Raw genomic sequence first — 19,513 nt, 5'->3', positions numbered from 1 at the left:
ATTTTGAACCTAATTAAATTCTAAATGTTAAAAATAACAGAGAATTTAATCTCTGTTAACTAAACAAAGTCTGATGAAATTCCTTTTGAAAATTGGCCGACATGGCAAATATTTTTTGTCATTACTTTTACAAGGATTGAAATGGATAAAAGCATGAAGAAGGTGTATGTATACATATAAGGTGGTTTCCTATAAAAGGGTTTCTCGCACGTACCAAGTACGTGTACGTCGATACTGGGTGCACACTGTCTGTCTTACCAGTAAAATAATAATGGAACTGAAGAAACGAGGCGTTGCCAACAACGAAAGTTTGAAGCAGCTCTGTATTTCAAGAAAACAAGATTTAGAAAATTATGTGGACAGTGTTTCTGGCACAAAAATGGAAGTTACTATTAACAAAAGGGTTTCTGTTAAAAAAAAGGACTTTTGATAAAAAAAGCTTCCTTGACAAATCCAAATACAGTTGTGGTTTGTAAATGACAAATTTATCAGATTCGCCAAACCGTATAGAAACGTTCATCTTGTTTAATGAGGGAAATCTTTTCGATCAGTTTTAGTCCATTAATTCTAAACCTATTTAGTGCCAAACGCATTTCTTAGTTAACAGACCTGAAAAGATGGTCTTCTTCCGTGTTTTTGGATAATTACAAAAAAGCGTAATAATTCAGGAATCAAGAAATATTTTTTATCAAAACGAGTTGATTTAAAATTTTTATTCTTTTTTGTGATGTTAATGAAACAAATGAAAAATGTAGGAGACTGTAATGATGAAAATCGCTTAAGGAAAGATCATTAATCCTGATAATGAAACATTTTGAATAACTAGAAATATTTTTACTAAGAATTATTTTTTTCACCTGTTATATGTGGACATTGTGCGAAGGAGAAAGTAACCAACAAAAACTGTACAACAGTTAGAATTTTGTTCTTCCCAATTTTTCATTCCTTGAATGGTGTGAATAGAAGGTTTTGCTACAAGCAATATAGCTCTGAAAGGGCAAGGAGAAACAAAGGTTTCGGAATTACCAGGTGTACACATAGGTAGTCTGTTAATATTAGAGGTGCGAGGTTTCCGAGGAACGTGAACTTAATAAATCTAATTATGACATTACTGCTATTCGAGTGAATACTGATAGGGGAAAGTCGATATTCCATCAGTACCATTTAGTGCGAGACGGTGACCTGAAAAGATTAAGTTTCCTAGATCTTAATTCCAACGAACCTCGTTATCTTAAATGGAGACAAAGACAAAGACTGTCCAAACGGAATAAACCCCCCATTGCGGAAGCTTTTAATAACAAATCACCAGAATGGGTACAGACTCATTGGAATAGGAGAGGAATCTTGATAACCAAACTATTCGCAATGACAAACATTATTACAGGTTTAAGTGAATAGTTCCTCCTCAATTTTAACAACGCCAAACAATCTATAGTTTTTTCGGGATTTTAAAACCGAAAAGTCTGAAAATATTCTACTAGAATTTGTTATATAATTAGACTATTGGAATTCTGGTAGAATTTTTGTAGATTTTCTGCAAACTCCTTCGAACTGTTTTCGTAAGACTACTGTTTGCAAACAGTCTGCCAAAAGACTGCAGCACCTTTTGCGAATTGTTTTACTTGGGAATCTTCTTAACTTGGCTAATCCAGAGAATAAAGAAACAGAAGCAACAAGAAATTCACCTAAAATCTTAAAAGCCTAACACAGCAAGATCATAAAAGAGGTGACTCGAAAACACAAATGTTGTTTCTGCTTAAATAAAGGAAAATATATTTCTAAAAGTTGTTGACTAGATGTAAATTCTTAGCATCATGTAGACTGCTTCATTATTTAGCTAATGAGAATAAGGACTTATGATAGAACAACATGGAAGTATTATTATTATTATAACTTAATTAACAGTGAAAAAATAAATAAATACTCTTTCTTGGAATAGATGGGAAGATTTCCCCAATTGGAAGATATAAATTGGCTCTTACATGTATATACAAGAGAGTTATAAAAAATATATTTAAATGCTACACCCCTTAGAAAAACAAGCTTAGAGGGGTCCGAACGTTTAACCCTCGTCAAGAGAAAATATTTTGACTTCGTCTCTTGTCGAAATTAGATTCGAGAAAACCCTTTATTCATCACTGTGCCATTACCAAACGCTTTAAAATATATTCAACTATTCTAAAAATAAAGTACGTATCTCTTCCATTCTTTTACACACATAAAAAAATCTCTAGTCTAGAAAAACTTTCTACAAAAATTATTATTCCTTAAATTTTCTACTGGATCTCTAAACATCTATTCTTGTATAAATTAATCGAATTTCAAGTTTATTTTCAAATTTTTGCATTCTTTCATAATATTATAAATTGGTAATATTTTATAGAGACATGGAATAATGTTGAAAAAACACTTTAACATCTTCATTAAAGATAAAGTATATAAATTTTAAATTGAACAAGAAATTTACATGAATATACAACCGAACTGCATATGAAATAGAGCAGACAGTCGTCATCTGTTGCATACTTTTTTGCTACTTTTACATAGCATATAGAAGATTGGAAGGGTTGAAGGGGGGTGAGAGACTTAAATCCCATTTAGACTTGGATAGAAGCCAGTAATTTTGATTTGGCTGAGCAAATTATATTACGAATAATTTTCAACGAATTTAACACACTCATAGTTCCATTGCTTTTCAAACTAAAAACTGAGTTCGTAAAATTATTTTACTCTTACCTTTTCTTTTATTCCTCTCACGAGGATTTTATATTATTAAAAAAAATATTTATTTACTACTCTATTAAAACTACAATTTTCAATTTCTTTGTTTCGTTGAAATTCTAAACTTTTCAACAATACGCAATTTCCGGACGTTTTTTTTTTACGGAAATATTAAAACATGAAATTATAGAAATTTATCATAGAGAAAAATAAAAGTCCAAGTGAAAAAGAAAAAGTGCAAGTGAATTTTGAAATAAATGAACCACAATTGTAATTGTGAATTCTATTATTACTGTTAAAACTGTAAATAGAAAAGCTGACGTGAATATTACAGTACTTGTGCACATGGTTTATTATAAAGACGGAGAGAGAGATTCAGGTCTATGTATGGATTTTCATGAATATAGCATAACATGTTAGTTTAGTTTGTGGATTTAAGCGCAGCATTGAGGTAAAACGCAAGAGGATTGGTCGTAACATATATTTCATTAGTTAAGCCTATTCTGGAATATGAAATCTCTGAAAAACAGTTGACTGACCATCAGTTTTCTTCATTTCTTAGGCTCAAAATATATGCATTATTATCTTGAAATTGTCTCTCAAGGGAATTAATGGATTAAGAATTCACTTTATACCTCTAAAATTTTCATATTAAAATCCTCCTTCGAGTATTTTCTATAATTATATACATTTTCTTAATATAGAATATAATAATTCAATAAATTCAACTCATTTAAAATAGTATTAATCAAGAAGAATTAAAATTGTTTAATCGGAAAAAATCTATATATTAAAGATATAAAAAAAACAAAATGTAAGGTGAAAATAAAAATGAATAAAAATAAAAGTGTCATGAAACTGATTGAATATGAAATTCAATTATATTTTTTTTATACCTGGACACAAAGAGAACAATTGTAGCACCTGCAACGACGCAATTCAATTCCGCATCATCTCTTAAATTTTGTGAAGCTATCAATTTTTCGCTATCCCAACAATTTCGTGTTCGACTCGAATTCAGAACAAATTCGTGCAGGACGATTTGGGCGATTTCTCATCCGTTCTAGGTGATTTTTCAATTTTCCAATGACGAGTGAACCAGAAAGCGGCGTGACGAACAAACGATCGAAATTCCCGCGTCGGTGGCTCCGTTGTTGAAATATACACACACATGTTGATACGAAAGCGAGAAAGAGAGAGAAAGAGAGACACGAGGTATGGATCGCAACGCTTGGGAAATCCTAGGACCCATTATTATATGTACCACATCGTTCTCACTCACGGATGCATAGAATTTTTCTTCGTGACTCTAGAGAGGGTGGTGGGATGAAAAAGGGGCGCGGACGGTGCCAGAAGCCGCCTGGGTATTCCTTGTGTCAACGGAGTTACTCTATTTTTAGAAAAAAAAGAGAGAAGGATAGAGAAAGAGGCAAACCATTTCGTGAGATAGAACAACTGAGATCGAAAGTCGGGTCATAAATCACACGCTTGTCGTCAAACGTCGACGGACCATGTCCCAATGTTAAAGAAATCTTCCATTTACATACGTGTCGATTCTGTCATGCAAACTGAGGCAATTGAAGACTTCAATTCAAGATTTCAAGTTCTTCTTTCTATTTGTCAATTTTTTTATTCACCTCCACTATCTTTTCTATAGCCTTTTTTACTATTTAAGAAAAGTACCATTTTGAAGACATTTTAAATATCGAGCGCGGAAATGGGAAAAAATATTATTCGTATGATTATAAACTTATTTGATTTTACTGTTGAAGACAATTTGTCTTTCAAAACAGCTTTTAAAAATAAATCTATAACGTACTATGAAGAAAGGGACTTTCGAAGCAAACGAATTGATTTGAACTTAATTAAACTGGGTTGACACGCTTTTGCTCTTTTCAAATTCCCTGACTTTTCCAGGTTTTCCAGGTTAAAAACTGAATTTTTCCAGGTTTTTAAAACGAAAATTATTCGATAATATCAATAACTTCATTTTTAAATAAATATTTAATCATTATTTTTTCTATAGAAATTACGATATTAAAGAAATTTGAAATTCAATAACATATAAGAATATTATTATGAAACATGAAGATATTAATAATTACTCCGAGTCTTCGACTTGGAGTAATCGCTTTCCTCATATTTTATAATAACTAAAACTTGCTATACTTTGTTACTGTAACTTCTTCGAAAATTATTTTCATCATTGGTGTATTCCACGTCAGTTCAACACAAAAAATTTTATTAGGTTTTGGGATTCGGTTGAAATTGGGTAGATTATATCCTCTGGTGGTAGTAAATAAAATCCCTAAGCGATTTTAAAAAATTTCAAAAATTGGCGGACATATTGGATTTTTAATTTTTTTGTACCTTTTTTTTGAAAAATATATATCTCTGCTTCTTCTTAACGGATTTTAGTTTATGACCTCTTAAATTGTTCGTATTGAAATATACTTTTATTTAAAAAATTAAAATTAAAAAAATTATTTAAATTTTTTGTTTAAAAAATTAATTTAATTTTTTGAAAAGCCATAGAAAAAATATGCTACCTTCAATTTTGATCATTTTTTTACCATTTGTAGCCATAAATGTGTTGAACTTGTCCTGAAATTTTCATCGTGGGACAGCCAGTAGTTTTTGAGAAAAAAAATAAAACGTAAATCCTCGCATAGCGCTGTAGCGCTCAGTTTTAATGCCGCACGATTGTAAATGGAATTTTAATGAAAGTACGAGTTTTTATTAACCCTAGAACTAAAATATGATTTTTTTATGGACTAACGAAAAACTGGGGTGGTTTGGTACCCCAGATTTGAAACAATTGTAAAAGGTTACCTTTTTTGTAATTTTTTTAATTTGTCAACAATGTGGCTAATTTGAAAAAATTAAACGGATTTTGAAAGGTAAATAGAGACAATTTTATTTTGTTTAAGGCAACTTGAAAATTTAAATATTTTTTAGGTACAATATATACAAATGTTAAATGATTTTAAAATAGAATAAAAATTATTTATTACAAAGGAGGTTTCTATTTTTTACGGGGGAGTTTCCGAGGTCTTACAGTTTATCTTTATTTACCTTTTAAAATCCGTTTAATTTTTTCAAATTAGCCACATTGTTGACAAATTAAAAAAATTACAAAAAAGGTAACCTTTTACAATTGTTTCAAATCTGGGGTACCAAACCACCCCAGTTTTTCGTTAGTCCATAAAAAAATCATATTTTAGTTCTAGGGTTAATAAAAACTCGTACTTTCATTAAAATTCCATTTACAATCGTGCGGCATTAAAACTGAGCGCTACAGCGCTATGCGAGGATTTACGTTTTATTTTTTTTCTCAAAAACTACTGGCTGTCCCACGATGAAAATTTCAGGACAAGTTCAACACATTTATGGCTACAAATGGTAAAAAAATGATCAAAATTGAAGGTAGCATATTTTTTCTATGGCTTTTCAAAAAATTAAATTAATTTTTTAAACAAAAAATTTAAATAATTTTTTTAATTTTAATTTTTTAAATAAAAGTATATTTCAATACGAACAATTTAAGAGGTCATAAACTAAAATCCGTTAAGAAGAAGCAGAGATATATATTTTTCAAAAAAAAGGTACAAAAAAATTAAAAATCCAATATGTCCGCCAATTTTTGAAATTTTTTAAAATCGCTTAGGGATTTTATTTACTACCACCAGAGGATATAATCTACCCAATTTCAACCGAATCCCAAAACCTAATAAAATTTTTTGTGTTGAACTGACGTGGAATACACCAATAATAAATATGTTGACAAACTTAAAAATTGACTTCAAAAATTTTTAATGGAAAATTTGGATTCTTTGGCCTAAACTTAAAAAAAAATTCAATTATTTAACTACAAAAATAAATATTTTATTAAACAGTTGAATGTTTTTTAAAATTGAATTTTTATAAAGAATTTTATCAATAAATTTATAAATAATTGAATTCTCCTGACAAATTTTAATAAAATTTTTAAGAATAATTTCATTTTTCGAGAAATTTAATGAAAATTGTATTAAAAATAATTGAAATTCTGACAAGAATTTTATTAAAATTTTTGAAAATAATACTTAAATTCTAATAAATAAATTGTAGCAAAGGTTTTTAAAATAATTGAATTTCTTTGATAAATTTTAATAAAATTTTTAAGAATAATTACATTTTTTGAGGAATTTTATTAAAATTGTATTAAAAATAATTGAAATTCAGCATTCAGTTTTATTTTTTATGAAAATAATTGAGTCCCTGCAAAAAATGTTATTATTTCTAAAAATAATTGAATTCCTGTAAAATTTTTATTATTTATGAAAATAATGAAATGTTTACGTAGAATTTTATTATAATTTTTTTTTAACTAATTGACTTCTTTTGGTTTTTTTATTAAAGTAGTACATATATATATATATATATATATATATATATATATATATATATATACCCGTGTGGAAAAATATTGTGGCAGTCTAGAGTCCAATGATTTCCCGATTAGCAATCATCAAGTCCGTCTAATTCTAGAGGGTCCATCAAGTCCCGAATCAGTGACTTAACAGATTGGCTTATTAGAAAAAATCTAAGTCAAATATGTCCGTCTAGTACGGTGTTATTAAGACCGTCTAGATTTGGTCTAGGATGTTATATGCGCATGCGTCGATGAATGCCCAGCTGTTAAGTAACATGGCGCCTAATGGCGTCGCGTCGTTTGGCGTCGTTAGATCAGTCAGTGTGTGATGCATTTTGTTTGTGAATTATAGTATTTGTTGTGGTTTCTGTTTTACGTGAATAATAATGTGCTATGTTGTTGTTGTTTTCTGTATAATTTAATTTTAAATGTGCACTGAAAAAAATAGATTTTGATGTGTATCTATGTGTTTTGATTAGTCGGCTGAAGCTAGCAGTCGTACTCAGCATCAATGTTTAGGCGTCATCTACCAATATGCCTCTCCTTCAAATTTTGTAATACTTAATGATTTAAAAAACCATCGAGTATTGTTATTTGAGAATCAATATCCACTAAATAGCAAATTTAGTAAGTTTTTATTTATTAATTTCATTAATTAGTGGTTGACGCCTAAAGATTGGTGCTAAGTACGACTGATAGTTTCATCCGGCTGTTTTGATTTGTAGTAAATTTTATTTTACAAAAAGACTACTATCTCCAATGCCAAAGATTAGGAGGGACACAAAGCCTTACGCTTAAAGAAAGTTGAAGTGAAAAATACAGAAAGTTAAAATATTTTTTAATAATTTTATATAAAAAAAAGTCATTAAAATTATTTCAAATATAATTAAGTTTTATCATTCTAAGAATAGTTGTCATAACATATAATGAGAAATTTTGAATAGACGTAGATTAGAATTTACTAGCACTGCTGATCAGACCAGAAACGCTGGTCTATTCTAGACGATAGCGTGGAAGTTTCGTTTCAATTCTGAACAGCCGCTCGACAAGACCGTCTGCCCTGGGTCTAGAAAGACGTTAGACAGTCTATTAAGCGCTTGGTCAGCGCCCTAAAATTTTTCCACACGGGTATATATATATATATATATATATATATATATATATATATATATATAATATATTTATATATATAATGTAACTAATTTCAGAAAAATTTTAGTTTTAAATTTTTTTTTAAAATCTAAGTTTTTTAATATTTCTAATTAAATTCATTTGAAATTGAAATACTAATCTACTTATGAAAATTGTAAACGCAATTCTTTTAAACTTTAGAAAACAACAATGTTCCAGGATTTCGATCAAAATTCACTAACTTTTCCAGATTTTTTCAAGATTTATAAAATTCCCTGACATTTCCAGGTTGTGGGAAAATTTGGATTAAAAGTTTCTTTAATTATGTATTTTTTATTTAGGTAAAATCGAAATTAGTTAATAAATAATTAAGATTAAGACTCTTAATAGTTAATCGACTATATACACTGTAAAAAATTTAGGGAGTTAACGGACTCGGGAGTTGGAAGTGAAATTTTTCGGGTTAAAAATCAACTCCAAGAGAGAGTTAATTTCTAACTCCCTTCATTCAACACCCGCGCGAGTTATTTTTTCCTTGGGGAGTTAGCATTTGGGTGTGAAATTTTAACTCTCTTTATTTAACTCCCCAATGGGTGCGACTTTTATAGACCCCCCGGGGGAGTTAAAATTTAACTCCCTTTTTTTACAGTGTATGCAAAAATAAACTTACAACATTTTACTAGCAAGCTTCGTTTTTTCAGAGCGCGTCACATCTTTCGAATGTTTTATTAAAATTTTCATCTTATAATAAAATTATTTATCATTGTACAAAAAATTTCAATAAGTAATTAACTATTGAAAATGTTAATTTAATACTTTAACTCAATTTTTAATTGAAAAATCAATATTTGAATGTTTTTAATTAAAAATCTGTTCAATTTACATCTCCAATAAGGTTTAAATAAAAAATCATACTTTACATTGCTCTCTTTTAAAAATAAAGAATGTACTTTTAAAAATTCTTTCTCTCTAAATCTAAGAAACTACAAATTCACTTGATTCAGTAATTTCTGATTAGAATATGAGAATAATTCCAAACTAATTCATAATTAGTCTGCAACAGTCCGGTTTGTAGTTAGGTTCTTGCAATTTAGATTTTTGAATTATTCCTGTTTAATCCGAAATTAATCTGGATTCATTGTGTATCTAGTCCGAAATGAATCGCGCAAGAGGACCAATATTAAATGAGACTGAAATTTTAAATGCTCTAAAAATCAGTCTGAAAACATTATCAAACAATCCGGATTCATTTTTTGCGAAGTCTCCAAAAACGAAGAGTAGGAAATAGTCAAAGTGTTTACGTAAAAAATTCAGTTTTAGTGTAGCAACAATCTAAAATCCGTCATTATTAGAAACAATAAAAAATTAAAATTAAAGGTTTTTCACCATTGGACTAATATTATAAATTGTTGTAGTAAATTTTAAATAGTAATATATCTTATTTTAATCGTCAATTGATGTATGAATAATGCAGAGAAACTAGAAATTACAATTCTTCTATATTAGAATGCTACTTAATCAGGCAAATGTATTTTTAATGATATAGATTAAAACCTGAAAAGAACAGCTAGGCGCGAATTCTTTCCTTAAATTCGAGATTCTCGAAAAGCGACACGGGGCTTAAGGTAAATTAGTCTTACAAACTCACTTAATTTCAGAATACTAGACTATAAATCTTGCTCGTCGAACTAAACTGGATAATGGTAGATGGGAGAGGGTTATAAGAGGAAGGGAGGGGGATTATAAATTCCGAGGACGCAGTAAAATCACGCTTTCAATTTATTACCAAGAGAAACACTTTCTCAAAGTATATTCCGTCAAGATAAACGAATTAGACGTTGATTTCTTTGACAAGTATTCCAACCCCATTTTCCACACCTATTTACCTGCAGCTTTTTCTCAATCCGCGACAAGTAGTCGAATTTTCTTTAGACACTGAGTGTTGAAGAAAAGAAAGACTACAAGAAAAACAAACACAACGATACGGTTTAGCTAGAAATACCATCCTGTATGAGAGATAAAACCAATCACATGGCACTGTACACACAGAAATTTATTGCTGCAGATTATCTGGCCGTGGTCCAAACACAAACACATTTCTCTCTGCAAGAGAGAGAGAGGGAGAGAGAATGAGAGAAAGTTTAAAGAGGAATGAGAAAGGAGTAGAAAGAAGGACAAAATCGACGAGTCCTATCCACTTTGGTTCCTCGCCCTTTTCCTTAAATCTTTTTCAGGTCATTGAAAGGGTAAAATTGGAGAGGGGGAAGCAGTGTATGTGTGTGCGTTTAAATCTCGCGGAAGTAGAGGATTTCCACCAGAGACGTGCTTCGCTTTTTATTGTCAGGTTTGAACCATTTGAACAACAGCCAACATGGCATGCCGAGTCTCTTTTCCCTTCTGAGTATCAACCCCCCCCCCTGCAGCTCAATCTTCCATTCCTATATACATGATGGTATCCCACATTTATCAAGAAAGGGATAACTTCATCCCCTTACAACAATCTCACTCTGCGAGCGAGTCCTTGCGACGTGTAATAGATTTATATCCAGAATAGAGATAGAAGAAGCGAAAAGATATATCCGGACGGGTCAGGAGAATCTTGACGAGAATGATGTTGTGGACTGTGAAAGGAAAGAAAAATCTGGTCAAAGGATTCTAGTTTGGAGGACATTCGCGGTCTCAAAAGAAAATTTCACGAGATTCGCGATTGTTCGTGAAAGGAAATGGTTGACTATAGACAAGAAGAAGAGATGACGAAGTTGATATGCGCGCACTTTCTTTATCTAAACGTGTTCTTATTCTTTTATGTTGCATCCAGAGGGCTTGGTAAATTCACTGAATTCACTTATTTTTCCATTATACCAACACAAAATTGAAATTTCACAAGTTTCCACAAAAGTTCAAGTGAGATTTGTTATATATACACAGATAGATACTCTAAAAGTTAGGCACGATGAGATTAGATGAAACTAGGGAGATAAAACAATCAGAATATCAAAATTCTGAACCGAACTGATTTGTATTTGGTGATCGTAATTTAGTACCACTCCTGTGTCACATCATCGCAACGTCATCATCCTTTTCTTGTAACCGAATCAACATTGATCCAATAGTCTTCCACCTGGGTAACAGATACCAAATGTGGTCATCAACATTTTGTCACCCTCCTAAAGGGTCACTCACCTGCCTAATACAGGGACTAAGCACATGCGCCTAAAGTATATCAATAAGATAAAACTGACCCCCAAAGCAATTAAAATGGGTGGCATTAACATTTTGTTCCATTGTAAGGAACTGTATAAAGGTGCCACCCTCGCCAAATTAAGACAGTCCAGAAGTCACCACCGAATCAACAGCCTCTCTTCTTCGAGTTAGTCCCGAAATTACTGTCAAATAAGGTACCTCTGGTCTTCGTGTCAGTTTAACAACCGACACCAAGTCAACTATTTAGTTGTGTACTGTCTTCTTCGATTTCAGTCCATAAAACCAAGTGCCTTCTTCGAATCTCGTCTTAGTCAAGTTCATTCAAGGAGATAATTTCTACTGTGAGGCACATTTCTGTTTTTCTAAGGACTCCGTTACCACGTCATCAATATCAAATAAATAATTCGGTTACTCCAAGACTGAGGGGTGTTCAATCTAATTTGCATCGACATCTGGATTCCGGACCTTTCACTTTGGCTGGCCCGAAAGAAATTTGAGGGAAATCTACTGCGTTCTCTGTTTCCGCTAGTAAATGTCATTTCCTCGACCTCACACTAAAGCTAGCTGAATCTACGACTATAACAATAATTTTAAAAGGTAAATAACTAATTTTTTTTAATTCTGTCCCGATTTAAATTCTCTTTGATTCCACAAAGTTCTAATTTTATTTTTGTGTGCCTGAAGAGATCTGGATCTACTCTTTCTCTCTCATTTTAATTGTAAATGATTCAAATAAAAGCTTTAAGAATTTAATTTCAATTTTAACAGTTTCTCTTTCTTAAATCTGTCCCTTAAGCAAGATAGTACATCATTTAATAGACTTTTTATATATTGTTTTAAAATTTTGACGATACATTCTTCATAGGGTTATCCTACTATTTGTAAAGTTTCAAATATTTTTCCCGTACGGAAAAAAAGATAATTAATGCCAAAGTTGTGTAATTTTACATGTAAAGCGTTAGAAGTACATTGATTAGCATGTAGTCATGGGACACTTTCATAAATATTAACAAAAGTTGATTATACATTTTATTCATAAACTACAATCAAATACATAACAAAATTGTGTATAATAATTTTCAAGAAAATGGTAATTTGATCGTTCGATTTTTTTGCAATTAAACATTTGAGATATAACACCAGCTTGGATGTCGCGACACGTTTCATAGTCATCGGTTATCGTTTCTACGGTCAATTAACTCTCTCACAAGTGGAGAATCGTAGCTTTACTGATGAATCCAGTAGTGGGAACTAAACCAGAACGAAACGGGCACTATCCACGACTTATGGGTGATTCACTTTTTAAATCCCCATAGAAAAAGAAAACCTAGAACCATTTCTACGACAATTTATAGACAAATAAATTATCGACCAGTCGGATATGCAGTGAAACGACCCTCAATGAAAGTTCAACGAAATAAAATTCCATCTAAAAAAAATATATCGAGAAATTCAGCAAATAGTTATTCTGTGTTAGTTATTCCTAAAATTCGAATCAAATGATTAAGGCAAGTTTATGGTAAATATATTCATTGATACTGTTTTTTTAAAATGAACATTTGTCAAATGTGAAAAATAAGGAAAGTTAAGGGAATATTTTTAAAAAGTAAAAAGGCGTTATGGGAACATGACAGAGGACGTAAGTTATGGAGGATCGTCTCCGGTAGGTCGTTGCTCATTAATCGAAGATCGATCGTCCCCTGAGAAGTGATTAACGTCATCTTAAGTCTCTGGAGAAGGGTGTAAGAATCGTCGTCGTCGACGTTCTCCTCGTCGTCGTCGTCGTCGCTGTTAATTCAAAGAAGAGCTTGGTAACAGCTATCCATCTTATGCGTCACTTGACTATACACAGTGGCGTTGAAGTATTAGAGCGAAAGCAGAGACACGAGGCATAATTTCCTACTGGAGCCATAATGAATAAGAGCTGTGGTTGCATAGCTACATCACGTGTCACAGAGAAACTTCGTCATATTGCACTCGCACACATCGTCTTCCATTCCGCTTGGTACTACTAACGACCACGAAAACGACAACACCCTGCGATTTCTAGGACCAAGTGCTTCCAAAAGTACAAAGGTCCTCTTTCCCTGTTGTCTTACTAGTACTTCAACAAAACTAACGTAATTTAAACTTTCCACGTCATAACCCCTTCAACTCTTTACATCATTTCCTTCAAAATATACAATTGCTTACAATGCTTTTCAAATTTTCAACGTTTCCGCAACTTGCTACTAAAACTTTCTCTAGCACTCGCCGTATACAATTGAAAATTTCTTGCCCCATGTCTTCTGTAAACGTTTCCTTATTAATTATTATTATTCATATAAATACTGCGAGGTAAGAAATTTTAACATTTAACTCAACTGATTGTTGAGTAAATATTATCAATCTATTCCGAAAACTTGTTTCATCAAAATATTAATAGTCACCACTTCCGAAGGGTCATCTATTCAGGGTTTTGCGTTCCTTTGACACAAAAATTAAAAAAAGTTCCAAGTATCAATTTCAGATTATTACTATCGAAAAATTTTAAATCAAAATAGAGTAGTATTAAATATTAATGTTATGTAAACTCAAATTTTTAAAAGCAATGAAATAATCCATTCCAACTAAATTCCTCATGACATAATAAATCAATAAAAATAAGTTACGTCAAAGAATTAGTAAATAAAACTAAAAATAATTAGTCAAACCCGAAACAAATAAAAAGTAATAGAGACACAATTAAATAAAAATATTTATAAGGAATAAATTCATAATGACCAAGTTTCAGGAAATAAATGAGCTCATAAAACAAAAAGTAATAAACGCAAATCACCCATTAAACTAATGTTCATGTGCTATTAAACTCCAAAAAAATAACGATAATCTTGCGGTGTTAAATTTATAATAACAGAATATGATAAAAGAGCTAATAAAAAAAATGATAATTTAAAAATTGTTATTCGAAATATTAATTATTCTATTTCCTCTTGAAAGTAGTGAAAGAAATACGTAGAATGAGAACTTTCTAGAGAGGGATATTTTACGCGAAAGACTTCTCTGTTTCCGGAAGCGGATGTCGTTTACGGTATTGTTCGGCTAGAGGAAAAGCACCGAATAAACACGACGTCTTACGGGTCGTGTAAAGTCCAACTCGGCAACGTGCTACAAATAACTCGTTCACTTGGTAGACATTCAACCCTTATACAAGAAATGGAAACACCAAATTGTAAGGATTGGTGCATCACGGTTTTGAATATTGGAAAATTATTCGACGCCTCCGTTTTTTACATATTTATTTATTTAGAAACGTGAACAAAACTGCAAAATAATGATTTTCTTTGCTAAAAATAGTTTTTCATTTATTCAAATATTCTCCTTATTTTAAAATTTATTTTCTTCACTTATCTGTCGATGAGAATTTAATTACTTTGTATTCACCAAAAATAATATTTTTTATAATTTGATAATAAAATGAAATTCTAATCAAGAAAATATGGAAATATCTTTCAAAAAGAGTCTTTTTTAAAATATTTTAAGTTCAATGTACTGAACATATTATATTTGTAATTATCAGAATTATTATTATCTGTTGTTTGCTTAATAACTGAAAGATTACAGCAGGAAATAATGTAATAATGTTATTTATTATTCATAAAACGAATTGGGATTTAAAAATAACATTTCAAATAATCTTTTATTTCGTATTAAATGATAAATTCTCTCAAAATATGTTTAAAAAAAGATAGAAAAAGATGCAGATTTACATTGAATAAAGTAATTTTGATATTTAAAAGAATTTAGTGTAGCATATTTTTGCATTGTTATTTTACATTTATGAAAATTTAGTGAAGTGTGGATATAAAAGTTTAGAGATATTTCATTTTTAGTATTAATGATTAGAGCGTAAAAGGTAGAAATTGAATTTTTAAAAATATGAATCAACAGTTAAACCTTTTGTGTTCAGTTGCTTTATATGGTTTTGTATGAGAGCGTTTCTATTCAGACCATCAACCTTACCGCACAGATTTTACCCTTGCATTCTGTAACGATGCGTTACAAGTATGATTATGCATTTGCATGAAAACGGTCTAGAACAGAGATGTAAAGAGAAACTGGATGAGAAAAGCGACTACTAGTTGTGGTTATATCAACAATCTGGACCTCAACAAAACACCACATGTAGGCGACATTTTACACTTAGCACACTGCATTGACGAAGCAAATACAAATATTCCGAAAATATATTCGGAACTAATTGTTTAATATCAAATGAAATTGGGTTATATATAGTTGAAAAGGTTTTCACACTTGCAGGGATAAATTTATTATCGAATTTCTATGTGTAGAACTCATTAGAAACAATGCAGTAATAATCGGGTTCACTCTTGTTTCATCGGAAACCTAATTTCCGAGAAACGAAGGTTTGATTCCGTGAATCGGAGAGAGTCGGGTTCGGTCGTACTTTGTCGGGTCTGTTCGGCAACTGTCGGTTATTAATCGGCCCACAGGTGTATATAATTCGTTTCGCAGTGATAAAATTCGTCAGATGACGAGAAGTAGTCGCAGAATTTAAATCGTTTACAAAGATTGTTGGAATTAAAAAGACTTCTCGAATGGAATGTAAAGATACTATTTTATTTATTTTAATTAATATTCTAATGACAATATATAAAACAGAGGAGTAGAGACATTAATTATAAAAGTAAATGAAGAAACTGTTGAATACGAAAAGTATATTTTTAGTAAATGAAGAAAATAAGAGAAATCTTTGCAAATAAAATAACTCGTCTAGTGTAAATTCGACACAATTATTCCTTTCAAAATTCGAACCCGCAACGAATATTGGTCATTTCTTTCAATTAAAAACTTTTCTTCGCAAAAACTTGAAAATTATAAATATATATCCCCCGTCTCTTTCTCTCTTTATCGATAAAAATCGAACACGTAACTAGGCAGAAATTAATTACAAAAGCAATTTAACTTGTACATATTGTTTAGCTCGGTTTGTATACATTCATAATTTTACCGAATGGCAACTATGCCGGAGGTGTATCCATTGGAAAAGTTTGCCAAGTTAATTTTCAGATTGCCTGTTGATTTCGCGTGGGTCGGTATCACTCTCGCTAAAAAGAATATATCCCTTTTCGTGTTTTCACACACAGAGAGAAAAAGAATTTCTGACATTTCCCCTTACACGCGGTGTTCTCAGATGCTTCGAATCGTTCGTGCGACAAAAGTTTATTGATTCAGTGAATCATTCGTATTCCGTTAACGCTTTGACTCTTTCTCCAGTTCCTTGAAGATTTATTCGTCCAAGCAGCAATTGCTGTCATAAACAATCAGCGATGCAAAAAAATTTCTTAAAAACCATACATTTTTTTCCAATAATTTCCAGAAAGAAATTAATTAAATTACAATCAAAGTTTAATCAACAAGAGTTTATTGAAAAAAAATAATGTTTGATAAAAACTTTTTAATTTATTTTTCAAGAAAAGTTTTAAAATAATTTTTATTTTCTCGAATAGAAATCGATAGAAAATTTCTTATTTCTTCTCTTTTTTTCATCTGAACGAGGGAAAAAAAGGAAAATTATTTAAATGGAAAAAAGTGAAGAAGTATATTTTTGGTGAATGTATGTTTTCATAAGCAGTAGCTGCTGAGAGATGTTTTTTCAACGTTTTTATACAACCATTGGAATTTCCTAGACGATATTCAACTTATATTTGAAGATTTGCCTTTGAGAGTTTCTTTGCCAACACGCCTCGGAGTGCCTGACTTACATAAGTCGACTGTTGCGAAAGAAGCGTGCGGGTAAAGTCATCCGTCAGGATTTGGAACGACGTGAAACGAAAGGGGGTTGCGTTGTGTACTTCGTCTTTTTCAGTATAAGATATCGACTGGAGACGATTTTCCCCCAGCAGAAAATAAAATAACAAAAGTAGCCAATTTATTCCATTTTTTGCAAACTCCTTGCAAAAAAATACATATTTTCAACAACAAAAAATTACTCTTCAGTCTTTTAAGAATTTTTATCATTTATCAAATCTCTAAAATCAATAAAAATTGACATATATAGAGGAATACGAGTTTAACTCTGAATAAATATCACAAAAAATAGTGATGCCTCTGGCTAGAAATAAAAAAAGAAACCCCCCGATTTTCGAAAACAATTTACACAAGTTTAGTCGAGGATTTTTTTTTCGAACATAGGGTTTTGATCCACATTTGGCTCTGATCCACGTTTGCATCCCAAGTGGATCAGTGCCAAACACGGATAAGTCATGGCAAATAGTAAAAGAAAAGAAAAAAAAATTTGCCATAGCTAAAAGTCTACATTATTAACAACAATTCAAACATTTTTTCTTCCTAATAAAAAATTGTGTACTGTACAATATTATTTTCAGTTAAATGAAGCTACATGAGTGTGAAAATTATAAAATTATAATCAACCAAGTTTTTAATTGAAAAAAGAAGAATTTTTTTATGTGTATGAGAGAGCGCATAATTTTCAACATTACGGCAAAGCTCATCACTGTGTTATATATTTTGCGTGATCAGTGTTGGAATACACACTCGAAGAGAACCTACTTAACGTGTCGTTTCATCACGCATGGCTATTTGCATAACTGCAAGAGCTTGCAGTGTACTGCGACAAATGGGACAATACTTTCTTTCACTAGCATGTCCACGAATAATTAGCTAACTTGCCCATGACTAAACGTTCCGGCTTTCTTGTCGACAATTATGTATTATCGCAAATACACAACACTCTTTTCAATATTTACATTTCACTACTTTATTTCTCACACGTAAATTGTTTATCTCTCACTTTTTTATTTTCAAATGGTTTTATTCTTTCTTTAATTCTACAATTATTATTTTTAGTACCAATATCGTTATTATTATTATGTATTATTATTAACCATTATTAATATTCTGAACTATTATTATTATTTTATTGTTATAATATTATTAGAATTATTAATATTATTATCATTAACAGGCATTTATTATATCACTTAACATTACTCTATTGAATCTTATTAATTTTATTCATTACAATTCTGATTAGTGTAACTATACTTCCTGGTAGTAAAACTGATCGTAAAGTTTCAGGTTTAAATTGTCTTAGAGATTTATTTCCAAATGTAAAAGCCCAGTCTAAAAAAGAATTGTTTTTTAAAAAATAATAATGTTTGTAATGAGAAAAATGCATGAGCGTTTAATCTGACTTTAACTGATTAATTTTTAATCGGAGTTAGTGAAACCAGTCCTTAGAATTTTAATAAAATGGAAAAATGTTTTCATCTAAGGAGAAAATTTTACTAATTAAACAACGATGCACAAACAAATGCTTATTTTACTAATGGAAACATTTGATGGTTAACAGGAAGAAAATTCCATTTGCTAATATTTTAGCCTCGTGGTCTAAAATACCAGAAATAGTTGAATTATTCAACTCTTTTTGTTAATAAAAGTTTTGCGAAGAAGTAAATAATAATTAGAATTAATTTTTTTTTAAACTTACCCCCAATGATGCAAATTTGTACGAAGAAGATTCCGGTACAAAGAAGAAGAAATGAAGTTGTCATAGTTTCTCCCTAATATGTGTGGACACCAACGCCACACGCACTTTATTCTGTTTACCAGTTCACTGACACTGACACTGACACACACGTTATATGAAAAAAAAAATCTACGCGTGCCGGAGAGCAAGTTCTGACTGGCCTGACGCGACTGAAAATCCTGCAGGAGGATATAATAACACGCATGCGTTGCAGCTTCCACGTGCCAGCTTTCGCACCCTTTAGCTCCTGAAGGAGAACCATACCCTACTCCAACCCACAGAAGCTTCAACTATCAGCTGTTAGATTAATCAGAAAGTTTCCACTTCGGTCATGGCAATTACTGTGCTAACTCATTTAGATCTTCCATCGATTTGATTTAGTGTCTCCACGATTTCAATGGGTTTGAGTATCATCAAGTACCGCAAGTTAACAAAATTTTAAACTGGATTTCTATTTCGCCTCGTTTCAGTAACAACTATATACATTAATT

At 31.0% G+C, this 19,513-nt stretch overlaps 1 protein-coding gene across 1 annotated transcript in view; it reads right to left on the bottom strand.

The window, feature by feature from the left end:
• The window catches only part of LOC122503896 (lachesin-like), a 270,773-nt gene extending 251,512 nt beyond the window's left edge, over positions 1-19,261 (bottom strand). The window contains exon 1 of the mRNA XM_043614664.1: positions 18,984-19,261. Coding sequence (XP_043470599.1) covers positions 18,984-19,047 — 64 coding nt within the window. The 5' untranslated portion in view covers positions 19,048-19,261. The remainder of the gene's footprint in view (positions 1-18,983) is intronic.
• Between the last annotated feature and the right edge of the window lie 252 nt (positions 19,262-19,513).

Source organism: Leptopilina heterotoma, unplaced genomic scaffold (assembly GCF_015476425.1).
Source record: "Leptopilina heterotoma isolate Lh14 unplaced genomic scaffold, ASM1547642v1 Lhet_11, whole genome shotgun sequence".
NCBI lineage: Eukaryota > Metazoa > Arthropoda > Insecta > Hymenoptera > Figitidae > Leptopilina > Leptopilina heterotoma.
Note: the sequence above shows the minus strand (reverse complement) of the source record. Positions and strands in the feature narration are given on the sequence as shown.